At 61.2% G+C, this 14,917-nt stretch overlaps 1 protein-coding gene across 3 annotated transcripts; it reads right to left on the bottom strand.

The window, feature by feature from the left end:
• Positions 1-1,528: 1,528 nt before the first annotated feature.
• On the bottom strand, positions 1,529-13,798 carry CD40 (CD40 molecule). Of its 3 annotated transcripts, XM_088154488.1 has the most exons (10): positions 13,637-13,791; positions 12,332-12,413; positions 11,797-11,922; positions 11,568-11,714; positions 11,126-11,219; positions 10,433-10,494; positions 10,136-10,243; positions 8,923-8,957; positions 8,645-8,776; positions 1,536-2,201 (listed from the first exon to the last, which is right to left on the bottom strand). In XM_088154488.1, exons 1-10 carry the CDS (start codon positions 13,712-13,714, stop codon positions 2,124-2,126), a joined length of 942 nt encoding a protein of 313 aa, XP_088010614.1. In that variant the 5' UTR covers positions 13,715-13,791; the 3' UTR covers positions 1,536-2,123. The 3 variants fall into 3 exon arrangements, with proteins under 3 accessions (XP_088010615.1, XP_088010614.1, XP_088010616.1); XM_088154490.1 differs by lacking the exon at positions 1,536-2,201 and having other exon boundaries at positions 2,224-8,776; positions 13,637-13,790; XM_088154489.1 differs by lacking the exon at positions 12,332-12,413 and having other exon boundaries at positions 1,529-2,201; positions 11,568-11,922; positions 13,637-13,798.
• Between the last annotated feature and the right edge of the window lie 1,119 nt (positions 13,799-14,917).

The following is a 14,917-nucleotide window of genomic DNA, read 5'->3' as shown; positions in this document are numbered from 1 at the left end:
GGAGCAGCTGGGAGGACATGGGCCACAGCAGCCCTCCTGTTTCCCAAATGATGGCGGATTCAGTCTCGGCAAATCCCTACCCTCTTCATGAGCTGGAGAGAGCTGGAGACCTTCAAACAACCATGCTGGGCTCTCCTGGATGAGCCGCAGTCCTATTTTCCCAAAGCAAAGAATCCTCTTTCCATTATGGGCGATGGTGTCCTTGTTGATCAGAAATCACCTTGAGCCAAGCGTGCTGTGCAGCTGTTAGAAAGGCCAGTATGATCTTGGGGTGCATTGATGGGAAAAGAGAATCCCCTTTGCTCCTTCTTTGAAGGAAGGGGCACTGTTTGCCCTCCTCCAGTCTTCTGGGGCCTCTCCAGTCCCCAAGGAGTTCTCAGAGATGAGCGTGTGGTCACCTCCCCCTTCAGCACCCTGGGGGGTGAACATCTGGGCCTGGAGACTTGACTTTCTTCCTGAGGTCAAACTCTCCCTGACTGCCAGTTCAGTGGTTATCCCTTTCCTGAGTCCACCTGGCACCCCGCAGAGGGTGTGGGTGCGCGCCTGTGTCAGATGCCGCCTTTCTTGCGTTATTCATTCCTGAGAAAGCTGGCAAATTCTTCTCAGCCATGGAGGCCTCCAGCTTTGGAGGCTGAGCATTACCCCGGGTGGGCCGGGGTGGGGCCCTTTCTGGGTGTGCCAGCGGTGACTGGAACAGAAGCTGGGAGGGCTTTGCCTGGTGAGTGTTGAGCTGCACCTGCCAGAACACCCGCCTCAAAAGGGCTCCTGGGCAGCCTTGTCCTCCCTGCCCTTGATCAGGACGTGGAGGAGGCGGCGGCGGTGGCGGTGGAGGAAGGTCGCTGCAGACACGGCAGCAGCGGCAGCAGCAGCAGCGGCGGCTTTCCATGGCCTCTCTCGAGCCCCAACCGTGCAGGGAGTCTGAAGGCCCTCCTGTGGGTCGGGAAGCTTCTGGCCCAGGCGAGGGGAGCCAGCAGGCGCCAGCTTCTCCCGTAACATCTCGCCCCTTCCTACGGCCCCTGGAGCAGCAAGAGCTGGGGGTTCGGAAGGTGAAGGGCTGCACTGGGACAGCCTCAGAGGCGAGAGCTGGGCTGGATGTCCCCAGCTGGCATGGTGCTGCAGGAGCAGGCAAAGGGGGCTGATGGGGGCGGGGTAGGATTTCCATGGGAAGAAGCAGAGTGATTTGCTTTGTTAGCCTTTGAATGGAGCAGGAGAGCCCTACATATTTGTCCTAAAGGTATAAACATCTGCTTTAGAAAAGTCTAGTTCTTGTGATCTCCTCCAGATGTGAGGCCAGGTGCAAGCCAGTCTGCTTTGCGTAGTGCTGTTCCACAGCCAGGCGGCAGGTCCATGCCAAGGGTTCCCCTTTTTTGCGAAGAGGCCACTGTGGGCTGCCACACGAGGAGCAGGCCCTTCCCTGACATTGCAGTCTCCTCTCCAGCCATTCCCTGAAACGTGCACGGGGGAGTTTTGCACACCTCTTTTATTTGCATCGGAGTTCTGAAACTACAGAACATGCCAAGGTCATGTCACCGCTGAGCTCTCTTCCATAACGTTTTCATTCCCGTGCTTTGTAATAATGAAAGAAGCTGTTATTTACAACCAAACATTTAATAACACGGCACTCGTGAGGTCAGCTAAGGCTGATCAGTGCGTAAAGAGGTTGTCCCTTGGGAGCAACAGTTCAGACATCATCTGCTCGGAGGCTGGCGACTGCTTCATCCTTCTACGCTCTTTCCCCACAACTGAGGAGCAATGGAGGCACTCGGAACACTTGTTTGCAGGTAGATCCACCTCTCCTTCCTGGCCCAGGACAAAACAGGTGGAGGCAGCCATATAGAAAGCTGCGCAGAGGTGACCCAGTGCCGAAGACGCACACGACACATTGGTAGGAGCGAAGCAACATGAGAGGCAAGAATCAGATATGGAGATGTGGCTATTCTTTGTTGGAGTCTTTCTTCCTAAGTGGATCGCCCCCATTAGGAGAAGGAACAAACCGTAGGGAGGCCGGGCACGGGGCTGATGATTAAAGGGCTGTGATATCTGCAGAATGCTTGAGAGAATGCGTACACACACGTGTCGGAGCAGCTGAGGCCACCAGAAAAGTCCACCATCTTTTGTACGGATCAGTGAATCTTCTGTTTTCCTCCTCTCTTCTTGCCAACGTGTTCGTTTTGTTTCCTAGAGTCTCCCAAAGGTGCAGTCTGCAGAAATAAAGGCATTACAGCACCTTAACGATGAACATGTTTATTAATGTCCACTTCATCACATGCATGGAATACTCTTCCAAGATGTGGTGTGTGAGGCTCGTAAATCGTGACCAGAGGACAAGGAGAATGCTGGATTTGACTCGGGATGCTCCAGGGGGCCAAGAGACCGAGGAGCACACGGGGAGTGGCCCGAACCCTCGTGCGAGGAGGGAGCCAGGCGGCCTGCTGCGCTTTCCATCGAGGTTCCTTCGGGCAGCAGAGCGCCCTGGGAAGCTGCCGGGCCCCCACGCCTTCTGCAGTCCGACGCACTCCCAGCATTTCCTTGCGGAGAGGCGGGCCCACTCGTTCCAGCCAGGCCCTTGAGAGGCGCTGCTGGACGGGGCGGCTGGCCAGGCTGCCGATGCTGCTGCTTTGCCCGGGGGGGGGGGTTGGTCTCTGTGGGGGCAAAGCTGGGCCAGCTTCCTTGCCGCGTCTGCAATTGTGTCCTTCCGATGTGGATGTGGGTCAGCGAGGGCCAGCCTCGGCCGAAAGCCATCGCATGCAGTGGCGCTGCCCCGGGCTCTGTGGGGAGAAGCCAGAGTAACAGTGCCAGGGCCCTCCTGGGCTTCCCCGGAAGCCCAGCCATGCTGGCAGAAAGGACACATCCGGTTCATCGGGGGATGGCAGCTCCTCTTTGCCTGCTGAGGCCTACCTGGCCGGGCGAGAAGGCAAGGGGGAGGGCAGGGGGCCCTGCCTGGAGCACACCCCGCTCGCTCCCTCCCCCTTGTTTCCAAGCAAGTCCCGAACTCCAGCCTGAGGTTGGGAAAACGCTGTCGGAGGAGGGCAGGGCTGCTGAGCCAGGTGAGCAGAAATAATTTCTCACCGTTTGCAAACAACAGCCGGACAGAAGTAAGTGACTGTACAGTTCATTCACGCCACAAAGATTTATCCAATCCCTTTATTCAGTAATTGGTATTCCAGGGAGCTCCGGAGCTGCTGTACTGCAATCCCCCTCTATTTGTTTTCTCTCTGCCGTTCCCCTTCTTGGAATGAGTAATTCTGTCCCTCACAATCCCATTTAAGCAGAGCATTTACTGGGTGAATAATTAGTTACATTCAATTAGGTCTCCCCAACCCCTTCAGGGACTGACAGCCTAACAAGACAGGGTGCCTGCAGGAGCAGCTGCCCAAACTGGGGAGGGGGCTCTGGCTTGGGGGAGCCTCTAAGGTCCTGCAGCAGCCCCACCTCTCCTGGCCTGGACCAGGGGGCTGCCCAAAGGAGGCGGCTGCGAGTGCCCTCAGTGATGGGGCAAGACCACTCCCATCAGGCCCCTGGCTGGACCAGGCCATGGGCATCAGGTGGTTGCAAAAATAGTACCTCCTTCCAGGGAAGCAGGAGCCAAGCCTGCCGGACAAGGGGCAACGCCCAGGCCTCCCTCCCCATCAGCTGCAGCTGCTCTCCCTGCCAGGAGTCCAGGCCAATCCTCTGAGGCTGCCCCCCTTCACTTCCCCTCCTCCAGACATTCTGCTGGGGAGGCTGACCCTCAATCCAGACCCCTGAGGAGAAAGGGAGCCCCGGCTTGGGCACCTTTGCGTATCCCCCTCCAGCAGAGACAGTTCTTCCCCAGCAACAGGCATGGGGCTTTCATGCTCACACCACCCAGGACTCCTCAGGGTGCCCTTCTTTAATGTTGCAGTGGGGCAGCCCCGGAGCTGGTTCCTGCCTTGGCTGGCTGGGAGGGAACCCCTCAGCCTCAGCCTCAGCCGGCTTGTTTCCTGGTGAAGAACCCAGAGCCAAATCCCTCATCCACTTGCAGCTTTCTGGGGTGCAGGCTTGGCCCAGGCGCCCCTTGTTGGGGAAAGCAAGAAGAAGTTTGCCCCCGTCTGATGCCTCCCTTTTCCCTTCTCCTGGCAGAGGCATCTGTCCTTCCTTAGACAGACAGCCTGTGGCTCTGGATCGAGTGCCAGAAAGCCATCCGCTGTTTTCATTCCTGGGCACCTTCTGGGGGCTCAAAGGGCAGAAGTAATGGCGTTCTGGGGGGGGAGGGGGGAGGGAGGGGAAAGGCGTTAGCCTGCCTCTTACTGATACGGCCATGTTACCTGCAAACCAGCAACCTGCACCCTCTAGTTTGGCTCTACACACACATTTTAAGCTAGCCTCTAGAATTATTTGTGCACACACACACATCTGAGCATGAGAATTCCGAGTGCAAGATTAGTTGACCCTCCAGGCAGGCGTGCAGGGAGCAGGCAGATCACAAGAAGGCCCTTAGAAGGGCAAGCAGGCGTTTGGCTTAAACAAACAAACAAGGCAATTAACCGCAGCAGAATTCACAATGCCCAAATACACAAAAGCTTAGCTGGCTGCGAGAAAAAGAATCCAGAAGGCATTATCTCACTGGAGCCCCCCTCAAGCAGCACTGCTCAGCCTCCCTGTCTGGAGCCCTGGCTCGGGTTGGCTTTTCTATGTCCCATAAGCCTTTCTGGCAGCTTCTGACCTGTTTCCCCCTCCCCAAATGATCAAAGCGTGCTTTCCAGTGACGGGATTCACCCCAAACACGATGTTGCTCACCAGTTACTTTGCCACCACTGTTTGCTGACTAAGCCCCATTTGCAAGGCTGCAATTCCAAATTATTCCCAAGCAGTCTGATTTGACCCAGGATTCAGGATTCGGCTGACTCAGATGCAGATGACATTTGGACAGCAGCTAATCTGCACAGGGCCTGGCCAGCTTGGCTTCTGCTACCCAGGTTACCCACCTGGCGTAGTTCGGCAATTTACAACCACAGTGATATGGCCCGCTTCCAATAGTCCACAAGTGCTGGACAATTCATTCATCCTTGGAGAGGAACTTGGAGAGCCTGTACAACCAATATGAACCCCACCGAGTAAAGGAGTCCCTCTGAAGATGGGCACGGGGAGAACATGAATCCTGGGCAGCTGCAATTAGCTGAGAAGGAATGGTGCCCAACGCCCACCTGCACGACCTTCAGCTGCCAAGTCCCAGGGCAGGGCCTGGGGGCACTCGGTGACCAGAACTGCCTCGGATTCCCTGGGCAGAAGCTTCACCTCAAAGGTTCCCTGGAAGGTCCCCTCCAGTCTGCTTGCTCCCTGGGCTGCCACCCTGCCCACCTGCTTTCCACAGGGGAAGAAGCAGCTGGCAGGCAAGGGGGCAAGGGCCATCTCTGGCTGGTACCTCTTTGCTGCTGTGGCAGCGGGGGCGGGGGAGTCCCTCAACAGCAGGGTTGCCTTCCCCCAAGCCCTGGTTCAGCTGGGCTGCAAGAAGGCAAGAAGCAGGCCACAGACTGGGGGAGGCATGGGGTGGCGGGTGCCAGGTATCAAGAAAGCAATTCAGAAATCAGCCGCAGCCCCCAAGTTTGCCAGAATGGAGTGGAGCCCCCGGGAGCGGGAACTGCCCCATGCCCTGCCGTGGCTGCGCTCAGGGCTCTGGGGACGGACGGTCCAGGTTCCGCGCTGCCCCAGGCGGGCCGAGGGCGACCTTCAGGCGGTAAATCCCGGACGCCGCGGGGCACCTGGGCAGGGCACCGTCAGCGCGCGAGTGGGAGGGACGGCGCTCGGCCCCCTCCAGTCGCAGAGGCCAGCGGGTCGGGGGGTGGGCAGCGGGGCCGGATTTGGCCCTTGTGACTGGGCGGCAGAGGGGCCGGGCTGGGCCGCCGGCGGACGCTCGCTTCCGACGGAGGCTGCACCCAGGAGGGCGCCGTCGTTCCCCGCGGCCGGCCAGCCGAGCGCCCCGCCCCGCAGGCATGGAGCGCCCCGGACGGGCCCCGAAGCAGCAACATCCAGGTGTGGGGGGCGGGGGCGGCACCGTGGAACTGGAACTGGTCGAAGAGACGTCTCGCGGCAAAATGCGCGGCTACCCAATTCTAGATGCCTGCCGCCGTAAGTCCCCCAGGTAAGGCTGAACCCCCGAGCCTAACCGAACCGGGGGCCAACGGGTCGACCAAGCCGAGCCCCGCCCCGCCCCACCGCCCCTCCTGCTGCGTTGGGGGGCCCGAAGAGTCCGCGGAGCTCGGCCGGGGAGCAACCCAGCGCTCTTCTGCTCCGGCCGGCTTGCGCGCGTCGCCGGCGCCCCTCCGTGGCCAGAGCGAGTCCGCGCCCCCACAGGCGGACAGCGCCGCCCAACGACGGCGGGGACCTCTTGGGCGCTCAGTCACCTTGCTGAGTCGCGAGCCCGGCCCCGGGCAGAGCGGCGCCCTCCGAGGGCCCCCCGCTAGGCCGGGACACCCCGCGGCGGCTGGCGCTGCCAGGTTCGGCCAGCTGCCCTGCCACCACCCGCTTCGCCGGGGCAGGTGTCCAGCTCGCAGCAGGTTAACCGTAATGAGGGTTCGCGGGCTCATCGTGTGGCTCGGCCCCTCGGGCAGGTAGCACTCGGGGCCAGAAAAGGCGCTATCCAAGTTAAGCGTGCTCTGCCACTGTAGCCCTCCTGGACATGAGCCGGGGGTGCGGGGGCGGCGGGGGAGCCCACTATTGGCTGGCAGAGGAAACGCCCAAGAACAGCAGAGCGGATGCGGCCGGGGGTGGGATTTTCTCCCCTGCCCCACCCGGTTGCGGTTCCTCAAAATTAATGCAATTAACTCTATTTGCATCCTCAGCTGAGCCGGTAAGCCTGGGCGTGCCCTGCCTCTGTTTCGGTCCGGTTTGTCTTTCTGTTTCTCGTAAATCATGCTGGGAATTTTTCTAGAGAAAGGCAAGACCTCCTGGGAAGGAAAGGGATGGCCTGGGAAGCCTTGAGAGCAGGCAAGCCACACGAAACTGGGGGGGAGGGGGGGGGAGTGACAGAGAAGTGACAGGGAAGCCCTTGGAGCCCCAAGGAGAGACCCAGCCAGCAGGCTCGGCTGACGCTGGGAGAGTCTAGAGCAGGCCTAGATCAGCAGCCAGGGTCCTATCCCTCCATGGGGCTGCCCTCCTTCACAGACTGGTGTGGGTCAGGAAAAAGATGGAAACAGCAGCCTCATCTAGAAGCCACCCTCCCCGTGGCTTCCAAGTGGCTGTTGGTTCCCAGAGTGCGCTCCCCTGCGGTTTGCTCAGCCAGGGAAGAGATCACAGTTGACCAGTTCATAATCTTAGAATCCATAAACAGGGAAACCACATTCTGGCAATGCATTTTCAGCATACCTTCTCCCTCCCCGCAGCTGTTAGTTTGAATGACCCCAGGAACAGAACTTGCTTAACCAAAGAAGAAAACAGATTTATAAAAACAGAAGGAACACAGAGCTGCTATCCAAGGAACGCATGCATTAGAAAGTAGGCTTGAACGTGGACAGGTTGCCCAGCTGTTCTAAGAGGCAGCCGACGGAGGGGTGGGAGGGCCTCTCTCTGGGAGGGCCTCTCTCGGGCTGCCAGGCAGGGAGGCTCTAGGGCCCTCCCCCCTAGGAGGGGCTGGTTGTGGCAGCGGATCTGGCTACGAATGGCCCCGGGCCAAACAGGGCCAGTCCCTGCTCTGGGATACCCATCAGGGACTGTTTGGACCTGCCTTTTAAAAAACTTAAACGCTAAACATTGCTCCATTGTACTCCCGTTTCCTTCTTGTTTCAGTAAAAACCCTGTGGAGCCAAACATCATCATCTCAGCCTCCCGGGCACTTCTGGACCTGCTCAGGGCAGTCAGAAAAGGGCGACCTAGGGCACACGCCTTCAGAGGCCTCTCGGAACAGGGGGACGAGTTGGACTCAGAGAGGCTCTGTTTTTGAAATGCAGAAACTCAGAGAGTTGGTTCCCCTTAGTGGCAGAGAGAAGCTGCTAGAAGGGACGTTCTGGCCTGGCAGAGGGGGGCACCCAGCCTGGCAGAGCCCAGGCACGTGCCGGGCTGCCTCTGCCCCTTGCCAAAGGCTCCGGGAGAAGTTTCCTCACAAGCCTCCTCCACCTGGAACCACCTCAGGCTGCTCCGCGCGATCTGGCCGGGAAGGAGGAGGGAGTCGGCCGCAGCTCCTGGGCAGCTGGGATGCATTTGTGGACGTGTCTGAGGAGAGGAGAAGGGGCCTTCCCCAGATCTGGACACCACAACCCAAAAGCCACTTGGCACAGCTGCAAGCCCAAGCGAGCCAGGAAGGCTTCCTCATCTCTGTGCAATTCCAGCAATTCTGGTGCTCAGAAAGACTGCTGGACAGCATGAAGGGCATCGGAACTCCCTGCTGTGCCGTTCCATCCAGAATAGCTGCTGAGATGGTGCCCAGAACCTCCCCGGGAGAGAGGTTCATAGGACCTGTGCCAGGATCCAGGAGAAGACGGTGCTTGGGGTCCTCTGAGGAGTGCCCTGATCCTTCTACCCTCTTGGCCCCACCAGCCTTCCCTTTGGGGGGTCCATCTCCAGCATGTGGCTCTGGAGGAGAGGAGCCAAGGGGGCCCCTGGGGGGTGCGGAAGGGAAGGAGGGAGGGCCGCCCACCCGCCCGCCCGGGCGGATCATGGCCTTGCATCCACGTGGCTCTCCTCGTCAGACCTGCTCCTGTTGAGCTAGATGGCAGTCCTTGCCCTTCTCCTGGATGCCCATCTGCTCCCCCAGCGGGGTCTCCTGAGTGGGAAAAGTAGGGCAATCCTCTTCGTTCTCAGTGGGCTCGGGGGGGTCCTGGGGCTGCAAGAGAAGCCAGGGCATTGGAGGCTGGAGGCAGGGCTCCCACGGCGCCTTCCTGCCATCGCTTCATCCCTCGAGGCAGGGCTTGGCCCCCTCCCTCCACCTTCCCACCTCTGCCCAGGAGGGCCACGAAAGGGAGCGCCTACCGGATTCTGATGTCCCTGAAGTCGCTTCCGAGCACCTAGGCAGGAGGAAGGGAAGATGTCATCCACTCTGCATCCACAGGGAGGAGGCCTGCTTCCCGGTGGGCTGCCTAGACTGGCCCGACAGGGAGGAGGGGAGGGAGCTCCAGGGCTGGCAGCCCTCTCCTGGATCCAGCAGTGGAGCAACATTTTCCACGCCAGGGTTGGAAGAGAATTTTCCACCCCAAACCGGGGGGGGTGGGGGGTGGTATTGGATGCAGCCGCCAGGTGTCGCTCCCATCCTCCCCCACAAGAAAGTCCTGAAGACTCTCCAGGCTTGGAGGGGGTCAGACTGGGCTGGAAGGCAAGGCACATCTGAAGATTAACGGCCTCAGGAACTTCTTGCTCTTCCTTGATGCCTCCTCTCTCCTTCAGACCCTTCTCTTCTTGCCCTGGTTTCCCCCTCTGGACTATAAGAAGCCTGGAGCTGGAGGGCCTGAGCCCACCTAGTAGGGATAGGCCAAAGAACACAGCCGCAGAGGCAGTCTGGAAGCCCAAACCCCAGAGCCCAAGAAAGGTGGGCCAGTGTTGATCGTCAGGGGGAACCCCAGTCTCCGAGGGCCCTTTCAGAGGCAAGGCAGGTTCTGCTCTGGGGCAGCCACTCACTGGGATCAGCGCCACAAGTAGCTGGCCCCCCCGCCTCCATCTCCCTGCGTGCTCCTCCCAAGGAGAAACCAAGTTAGGCCTGAGCAAAACACCTTCTGGGGAAGCATGGCCACTTGAAGCAGGACCAGGCAGGAAATGGGACCTTTGGGGGAGAGGGCTTTGCCCCACGCCCCCTCTATTGCCAGCTGCCCCCAGCAGAAAAGCCAGGGGGCACGTCCGGGAGTGTGTAAGCAGGGGGGGAGGGGGGATGCCCGATAGCAGGCTTCAAACATCTGCCCTACCAAAGAGGGGGTGGGCTTATTCTTCCTTGCCCCAGACAACAGGGCCGGAGCAGGTGGGCGGCAGTTGCAAGGAGTGAGGCTCGGGCTAGACATTGGGAGTCACCTCCAGACTGTACAAGCTGTGGACCAGTGGAACAGGCTGCCACGCAAAGTGGTAAGCTCTCCCTCGCTAGAGATCATCCATCAGAGATGCTCTGGCAGCAGGCGGAGGTCAACCCCCAGGCCCCCCCAGCTCTGTCCCCACGCTGTCCATTTCCCTCCTCTGCCCCAGGTACCCCCTCATCACGTACACTTGCCGTGCTGATGCCACAAGAAAAGGAGCGCCCCCAGCAGTAAGGCAGCAAGAGGGAGCAGCGCCAGCAGGTGAGTCTGCCTGGGCTTCTGGTGGGGCAGGGAGCCTGCGGGAAGAAAACATTCCCGCTGCAATCCCAAAAAGTGGGCTTTCCTGCTCCGTCCGCAGGCCGAGCCCACTCCGTTCCCCTCTGGGGCACCAGTGTGGTCAGGGGGCAGGCTGCTAGCTGGCTTTCTGCAGCCCCCCCCCACCTGCCCGTTCCTCCACGGCCTCCGCCGCTCCACTCTTCGCTTACCACAAGTGACGTCCGTTGCCCGCGTGCCATTTGCCTTCGAGATGATCCCGTTTCCCTTGCAGCTGCGAAGAAAGGGCAGCCTGAGCATGGAGCCGGGCCTCTCGCGCCCACAGACATGCGTGCAAATAGCACCCCCCGGGCCCCACTGCAAAGCAGCCACCCTGGGGAAGAGACGCTTGGCCTCCCGGGGGGGGGGTTCCAGCCAAGCGGAATCAGGGAAAGACCTCCCTCCAGGCTGCTCTGAGCAAAAGGGCAGCAGAGCGCAACTGCCTGCTTTGCGAGGTCAGCGTGGCGGGGCGCGACTCACAGAGCTGCCCAGTGCAGCAGCGCAACTTCTGAGAACCACAGTTTCCGACAAGGCGGCAAATGACAAAGCGTGCGTTGCAACCCCTTGATGCGAACGCCACCCACCCCTTTTGTACCTGCCTCACAACGTCACAGGGAAGGGCAGAACATTGTTCTGATGAAATGTGGCTTGCTTAGGCACCTCTGAGGGGAGGGGGAGGTGCATGAGGTCGCCACTTGCTGCCAGACACCAGTTTATCGTCCGGAGGAGTGGTGATCCCACACTCTTGGCCCGAACGGCAGAACGCTGCTGCCTTCCTGCCCGCTCTTCCCACAGCGCGAGGCACCAAGGGAGGCAGCACTTCAGGAAGCCAGCAGCCATTCTGGTGGGCCCCTTGCATGGCATACCTGCTCCAGGGCTGGCACCGAGCTGTGGAGGACGAGACGTTGGAGAAAAAGCCCCAAGGGCACTGGATGCAGACAGTGTCATTCTCGTGACTGCCTGGAAGTACACATGACAGCGTCACCGAGAGGCCGATGGCACGTCCAGCGTGCAGGAAGGGCCGGGCCGACGCACCGGCCCTGCCTTCCGGCCCCCCTGCGCCAGCCCCCGGCAGCAATGCAAGCCAGGCTTGCTCGGAAGAGGAAGACCTCTCCCCGGCCGGGGAGCTTCCAGACACTCCCCCTCTCGCCTCCTGCAGCAGAAGAGAGGTGGATGTGGGTGCTCTGTCTGGCCCCACGCTGCAGGGCCTTTCAGGGAGGTGACCTCCTCTGAGAGCGGGCCAGAGGGCCCCAGATCCTGGGCCAGCCCGCCTCCAAAACCAGCAGCGCTGGGGCGGCTGCCCCCTACCTGCCCGATGGACACCCTCCCCTGGACCGCACAGCCTGTGGGGCCGGCAGGTCTGGCACTCGCGGTTGGAGCAGTGGGTGCCCTCCTGGCACTGGCAGATGACATCTTGCTCCTTGTTCCCATTCCAATGGACAGTCAGGCCGGCTTCTGAAAGAGGGAGAGGGACGTGCGAGGGGTGGCTGGCCAGGACGGCTCCAGTCGAGCAAAGGGAGCCCCCAGCTGCACTCACGCTGGTTGCAAGAGCGGTGCGGGGTGCAGTATCGCTCCTTGGTCCAGCCGCCCTGGAAGTGGTGCTCCTCGCACGGACTGCATGTGGTATTTGACTCCCCTGAACAGTCCTCTTCCACCTTCTGGCCTGCAAGATGGCAAGAAACAAGCAGGATGGTTGGGGCCAGCCCGGAGCTAGCAGGGCAGGGCTGGCCTGAAGCAGGAATGGGGGGGGCTAGGGGTGGGAATATCTGAAAGAACGTCTCTGTGGGGATGGGGGGGCCACGAGGGGGCCAGCAAGGAGCTTTGCTTTGCAGAGATGGGAACAATCCGGCAGAGCAGCGCTGGAGACAAAAGCAGTCAGCAACAAAGGGCACAGAAGAGAGCTCCGGGGACTCGAGGTGCTGGACTTGAGCGCTCCTGCCCCCCCACCTGCCCACCTGTCATGCCAGGGTAGGGCAGGAGCAGAATCAGGAATTGCACGTCTAAGCAGGGCAGTGTGGGGGGGGGGGACTAAATGGCTTGGGGAAGAGGCAGCTGCCCCACATTGACACTACCTGGTGGGCATCGGCTGCAGCACCTGTTATTCCATAGGTATTGAGTCCCACTGCAGCTTAACCCCTGTACAAGAGCCAGGCTCTGCAACCAGAAAAACCGCAGGTGATTAGTGACCGCATCTACGTCCCACTTCCCCCCCAAACTGAGCACTCTCTCAAGCAGCCTGGGTAGGATCAGTGCTGACAGCCCCCCCCCCCCCCCAATCTGGCAGGTGAACCAAGATGCCCATCTCCAGACCTGGCATGGCCCAGCCTTCAGGGTCAAGTTTGCTCTTCCCAAGCCACCTACCAGGGCTGGGTGGAACCAGCTTCAGCAGCCAAGGCAACCAGGAAAGCCCACCCACTGCAATTTCTCGAAAAAGTCCTGCTTCTCCCCTTGGCCTCCTGACGTGACACTTGGTGCCTTGCAGGGCTTCTGCTCCATGGTGTTCCACCTCCAGCCTCCCCCTGCCCTGGGCCCAAAAGCTAGCCTGGATGCTGGGAACCAACCCCACCAACCTCAAAACTCAGGGAACAATTTGTGGCATCTAGGCTGTACCCACACCATGTGGAACACATTCACCAAATTAACCCCTTTCTGGACTGGCACAATGCTGCTGAGCCGTTATGCAACCAATGGGCTCGGTGTGCCCCAAACTGAACCATGAAGGAAATGCCGCCAGGTGCTTCATAGATCCGTTAAGAGCACATCTGGGAGCGCAGAGAAGGTGATGGGGCGGGGGGAGGAGCTGAAGAACACGGCCAACCCCTCAATACTTAACTTTTCACGCAGCGGGGCTTAGCCCCCAAAGTCGGGCGGCACACAAATTTGATAGACAAACAGGGAGATAAAAAGAGACGCGATTCCACCAGGCAAAACACAGCAGCAGAGACTCTGTCCCTGCCCTTTGCATCCCCAGGGGACTGCGCTCCCCTCGCGCTAGCCAGCCAGGACTAGGACAAGGGGGCTGCTAGCAAGAGGCAGGGGGCTCCCGGCACGGCCAGCCCGGCCTCGGGCCAACAAACCTGCCTGGGAGATCCTAACGCCGGAGGAAAGCCACCGGGTGGAGCAGGAGGGGAGAAGCCGGAGAGATATGAGGGCGGGGGGGGGGCGCAGGAGGAACACATGCACCTCCAGATCAGGCGCCGCCATCCGGGCTTGGCGCGGCTCCACGCGTCGCGGAGAAACCCAGGCGCCGAAAGGGGAACTCGGGGCGGGGAGGCGGCTGGGCGGCGCGCAGGCTCAGCTCGCCTTCCTGGACAGCGCCCAGCCGGGACGCGGGGGGCTCTCGGGGGCGCGTAATGCCGGGCGAAGGCGAAACTCACCGCCAGCAGAGTCACCGCAAGCAGCCCCACCGACCACCTTCGCCCCTCCATCGGCGCCGCCGCTGCCCGCCCCCCCATCCCACTCCCTTTATAGGTGCAGGGATGGAGTGGGGGGGGGCGGCGCTCTTGCCGGCCGGAGCCGGCCAATCGGATGGGGGGGAGAGCTTCTAGGGGCGGCCCCGCAGCTGGCCGAGCCTGTCACCCGCCTACCCGGAATCCCCCGCAGAGGGAAGTCCCGAGCTCGGCCAGGCGCGGCGGCATCCCCCCACCCCGCCTTCGTCCAGAGAGACTCGAAAGGCTGTCCGGCCGGGGAGGGGGGAGCGGCAGCGACTTTTCGCAGGAGCCCTGGCCCCCCTCCCGCCCAGCAGCAGGAGGGTTTAGAGGACGTGGGGCTCCGCAGGCACCTCCTTGAGCGGCCCGGGACATCCCGGGCTCCTTTTCCCGCAGGGCGGCTCCTTGAGCTGAGACTCGCCTACCTCGCGGGGTTGTTGTGAAGATAAAAGGGCAGGGGACACCCAGTAAAAGGGGGAGCTTCTCGATAGCTGCAGCGGCCTGGCAGCGACGGCGGGAGTTCGTTCCGGCTCCTCGCCAAAGGGTTGCGTGTCTCTGGGAGCCTCGCCTCTTCTTCCTTCTGCCCGGCTCGGGCAGGCTCTGCACGAACCCAGCCGGGGGTGGGGAGCCAGCGCGGGGGGCGCCAGGCGCTCCGAGGGCGGCCCCCGGTGGCCTGAGGACGTGTAACAGCCAGGAGGAGCGTCTCCGGGAGCCGAGCCTGCCGAAGGCGCAGGGCAGGGACGGAGGTGGGGGCAGCAGACGGGCGGGCCGGCGGGCGGCCAGGCCCGAGAAGAGTTGCTCCTGCTCCTGTTGCGGCTCTTGCTCGTTTCGGAAGCGAGCGAGGAGCTAGGCCCGAAATCGGTCTGCCTGCGGTTCGGGAGCAGGGGAGTCCCTCTGAACGCCTCCCCACCATTGAGCCCTCAGAGCGGAGAGATTCGTGGTTACGTGCCTCGGTCTGCCGAGCTCCGGATAAGACGAGCCGGACACGCGGCAGTCAAAGTCACAGGGAATACCACCCTGCGGGAAGGGGCGTTGGGTCAAGGCGGCTGCCTGGGGGGTCTGCTGGGCCACTGCCAGCCGGCCAGCTGCTGTAGGAGGGCGGCCTCCGGCCTCACACACGCTCGCCTGGATCATCCTGTTGGATTCCTGCCCTGCCCTTGGACCCCACTGCCTTCAGAGGTCACCCCCAATGGGAGGGGGGCTTGGCTTGGCTAATAGCCTGCCCCACTT

The sequence above is a fragment of the Python bivittatus genome, unplaced genomic scaffold (assembly GCF_059951505.1).
Source record: "Python bivittatus isolate LINGU-HERP-01145 unplaced genomic scaffold, Pbiv_v1 ctg000700_np1212, whole genome shotgun sequence".
Classification (NCBI taxonomy): Eukaryota; Metazoa; Chordata; class Lepidosauria; order Squamata; family Pythonidae; genus Python; species Python bivittatus.
Note: the sequence above shows the minus strand (reverse complement) of the source record. Positions and strands in the feature narration are given on the sequence as shown.